Source organism: Chrysochloris asiatica, unplaced genomic scaffold (genome assembly GCF_000296735.1).
Source record: "Chrysochloris asiatica unplaced genomic scaffold, ChrAsi1.0 scaffold00105, whole genome shotgun sequence".
Classification (NCBI taxonomy): domain Eukaryota; kingdom Metazoa; phylum Chordata; class Mammalia; order Afrosoricida; family Chrysochloridae; genus Chrysochloris; species Chrysochloris asiatica.
In genome coordinates this window covers 9,608,819-9,612,314 of record NW_006408623.1, presented here as the reverse complement: position 1 = coordinate 9,612,314, position 3,496 = coordinate 9,608,819, and the positions used below count along the sequence as shown (strand labels likewise).

The 3,496-nt window shown below is 51.6% G+C and overlaps 1 protein-coding gene across 4 annotated transcripts in view; it reads right to left on the bottom strand.

Annotated features, from left to right (window-relative positions):
* The window catches only part of JAKMIP3 (Janus kinase and microtubule interacting protein 3), a 57,746-nt gene that overhangs the window by 19,310 nt on the left and 34,940 nt on the right, over positions 1-3,496 (bottom strand). For all 4 annotated transcript variants that reach the window (XM_006867445.1, XM_006867446.1, XM_006867447.1 and 1 more), the window contains 2 exons: positions 1,195-1,323; positions 824-952 (listed from right to left, as the gene is read on the bottom strand). In XM_006867445.1, the coding sequence (XP_006867507.1) occupies positions 824-952; positions 1,195-1,323 (258 nt within the window). The remainder of the gene's footprint in view (positions 1-823; positions 953-1,194; positions 1,324-3,496) is intronic.

Here is a 3,496-nt window from a genome sequence, read left to right as displayed (position 1 = left end):
TATATGCATACTCACGTGCACATACACAAAACATACAGACACAGATAAACATATAGACAACTTACATGCATGCCTATATGCATACTCATGTGCACATACACAAACATATACAGACACAGATAAACATATAGACAACTTACACGCACACCTATATGCATATTCATGTGCACATACACAAAACATACAGACACAGATAAACATAGACAACTTACATGCACACCTATATGCATACTCATGTGCACATACACAAACATATACAGACACAGATGAACATATTGGCAACTTACATGCATACTCACATGCACATACACAAACATATACAGACAGACAAAGACACTCATGTTCAAGGAGTTTTTAAAAAGTTGGTGGAAAAATTCCATTATCTTTTCATTCAACTTTTCCAGGAAGTTTTTGAAGCCTTCACATACATACACATACAGGCACTACATATGCACACATACGCACACGACGCACACACCGACAGACACACACATTCACTGCACGTGTACACACACACACACACACACACACACACACGCATGCTGACAGACACTTAGGATTGCTCTCTGTAAGGTGGACCCCGCAGCGCCCCCAGGGGCGCCATCACTATGTAAAGCAGGCTGTGTGCCTCTGGACTCGCTGCCCATTCAGCTCCCTTCGCCCAGCGCCCGGCTGCTAGAAGACTGGCCCCAGCATTTTGCAGGTCGCCCACCCAGTCCCGCTGCCTTCCAGCCCATTCAGGTGAGTGAGCGCGTCCCGCAAAGCCTGCAGCCGGGAGGGAAGGGCTGCAGGCCGAACGTCATGGAAAGGAAGTCATTTAGACCTTAACTTCTCGCTCAGCGTCCAGGGTCCCTCCGACCTGCTCCTGCAATAAGGCGTAGGCGCGCTGGAGCGCCTGGTACTCCATGGTGAGCTGCCGGAAGCGCAACTCCGTCTCCTCCTTGGCCATGCCCTGCGCACAGAGAGGAGGCAGAGTCAGGTCGACCCCAATCTGCAGCGCCGCCCAAACGTGGACACCGTCGGAGGAGGAGGTGGGGTGGGCCTCCGGGGCAGACACACCCAGGTGATGGGACCTGTGCACCTCTCTGTTTTCGGTCAGACCAGAAGCTGCTCCTGGTGGAGGGCAGACATTCCGCTAGCTCTCTGGGAGAGCTGAGGCCCACTCTCAGCTCCTGTGAAGGACGCTGACATTACCTCCTCCAGGTCATCATCGGGGGTGCACGGCGTCTGGTCCGTTCTGTCCGTTTGATACGAGATGGAAGAGCCGTCGGACTCGAGGGAAGCGTCTTCGTCGTAGCCAAAGAAGGTCTCCACCACCACTGGCTTCTGACCAAAGGGCAGCATTAGGGCAGACCCAACAACCCACGTCCTCTTGGCCCCCTCCACGCCCATGGCCACGCCCACGCCGCCTCCCTGCAGATGAGAAGTAGCCTCCGCGCTGCACTTAGGGCCCTGGACCCTCCACTACACCCGTTCTTGTCTTATTTTTGAAGTCCCAGCCCTTGACACATTAGAATTAAAGTAAAACCGTGTCCCTAGTCTGAGTGAGACAACTACCTGAGGGGGACCCAAGGTCACATCCAGACTCTCTCTCCCACAGTTGTCCCTTCACCTTCTGCCCTGAGGCTTTGGTGTCTACTCTTAAAAAGACTTAGAAAATCCAAAACCCCTCCTGCTCTGCTCTGCCCCCTGCTCTCAGTGACACGTAGGCCTCCGTCCTTCCTCGGGAACTCCACGACCAGTGGTCCCACAAACCACTGCTGCTGCCTCCCCCACATGTCCTCTGTAGACCAGGGGACCCTTGGCTCCATGGCCACTGACAAGGCTCAGTTATCCCTAAGCCCTAGGACCCTGGGAGCCGCAACGTGGCTTGCTGTAAAGAACTGGCCAGGGCAGCTCTCATGGTGGCCTCTGTTTAAATGTCCCTGTCTGTCTGTTCTCATTCCTCAGTCTTGATCCGCAGGTACCTAACTGGAGAGGTCTCTGCTTCCTGGAGCTCTCAGCACCTCAGGGTGTCCACAGGAAAAGAACCTTTCCAATTCACCTGGTTGCAGACCACAGCACAGGGCCGCCCCAGTGACCAGCCTGTCCTAGTTTAAAAACCTCACAGATTCCACTTTCAGCTGAGAAGAACGCACTAGGGTATATTCTCTCCGCAGTGCAAGTCTCCACCATTCCAAGAGCCCACTCCCCTTCTTGCTCTCCCCCATCCTTTCTAATGGCCACAAAGAGTAAACATTTATCATTGGTGCTGTTAGCTGCTGTTGACTCGTGACCCCAGGCACACCGCGAGGAAGCACTGCCCAGTCCTGCCCCATCCCCAGGATCAGTTGTGAATCGGACCATTGTGATCAGTGGCTGGTTTCCTGAAACCAATCTCCAGGTCTTTCTTCCTAGTCTATCCTAGTCTGTAAGCTTGACACTATTCACTGTCACTAGGTGGCTACACATGACTAGGAATCAAAGCCAGGCCCCTCCCATGGGCGGTGAGACTCCCACCACTGAGCTGCTGCTGCCCCGTTCTCCCTAAGGACTGTCTGACCATATGAGTAACCACACGGGTTGTTCTTCAAAGGCAAAAACAACACACATTGTGCACGAACTGGAATTCCTCTGGGACTGTCTCCAGAATCTCCCTTAGTAAACATCACAGACTCTCTGAAACAAGATCACGTCTTCCCCTTGCCTAGAGGTGAAGACCTCCTACATGTCTGTGAGTGTGGGGGAATTCTAGTGTGTGTCGGGATCAGTGTGTGTGTGTGTCAGTACAGGTGACTGTGTACAGGTGACTGTGTACAGGTGACTATGTGTACAGGTGACTGTGTATGATCATGTGTGTCAGTACAGGTGACTGTGTACAGGTGACTGTGTGTACAGGTGACTGTGTACAGGTGACTATGTATACAGGTGACTATGTACAGGTGACTGTGTGTACAGGTGACTATGTGTACAGGTGACTGTGTACAGGTGACTGTGTGTATGAGCATGTGTGTCAGTACAGGTGACTGTGTACAGGTGACTGTGTACAGGTGACTGTGTGTACAAGTGACTGTGTATGAGCCTGTGTGTCAGTACAGGTGACTGTGTACAGGTGACTATGTACAGGTGACTGTGTACAGGTGACTGTGTATGAGCATGTGTGTCAGTACAGGTGACTGTGTACAGGTGATTGTGTGTATGAGCATGTGTGTCAGTACAGGTGATTGTGTACAGGTGACTGTGTGTATGAGCATGTGTGTCAGTATAGGTGACTGTGTACAGGTGACTGTGTACAGGTGACTGTGTACAGGTGATTGTGTGTATGAGCATGTGTGTCAGTACAGGTGACTGTATACAGGTGACTGTGTACAGGTGACTGTGTGTATGAGCATGTGTGTCAGTATAGGTGACTGTGTACAGGTGACTGTGTACAGGTGATTGTGTGTATGAGCATGTGTGTCAGTACTGGTGACTGTATACAGGTGACTGTGTACAGGTGATTGTGTGTATGAGCATG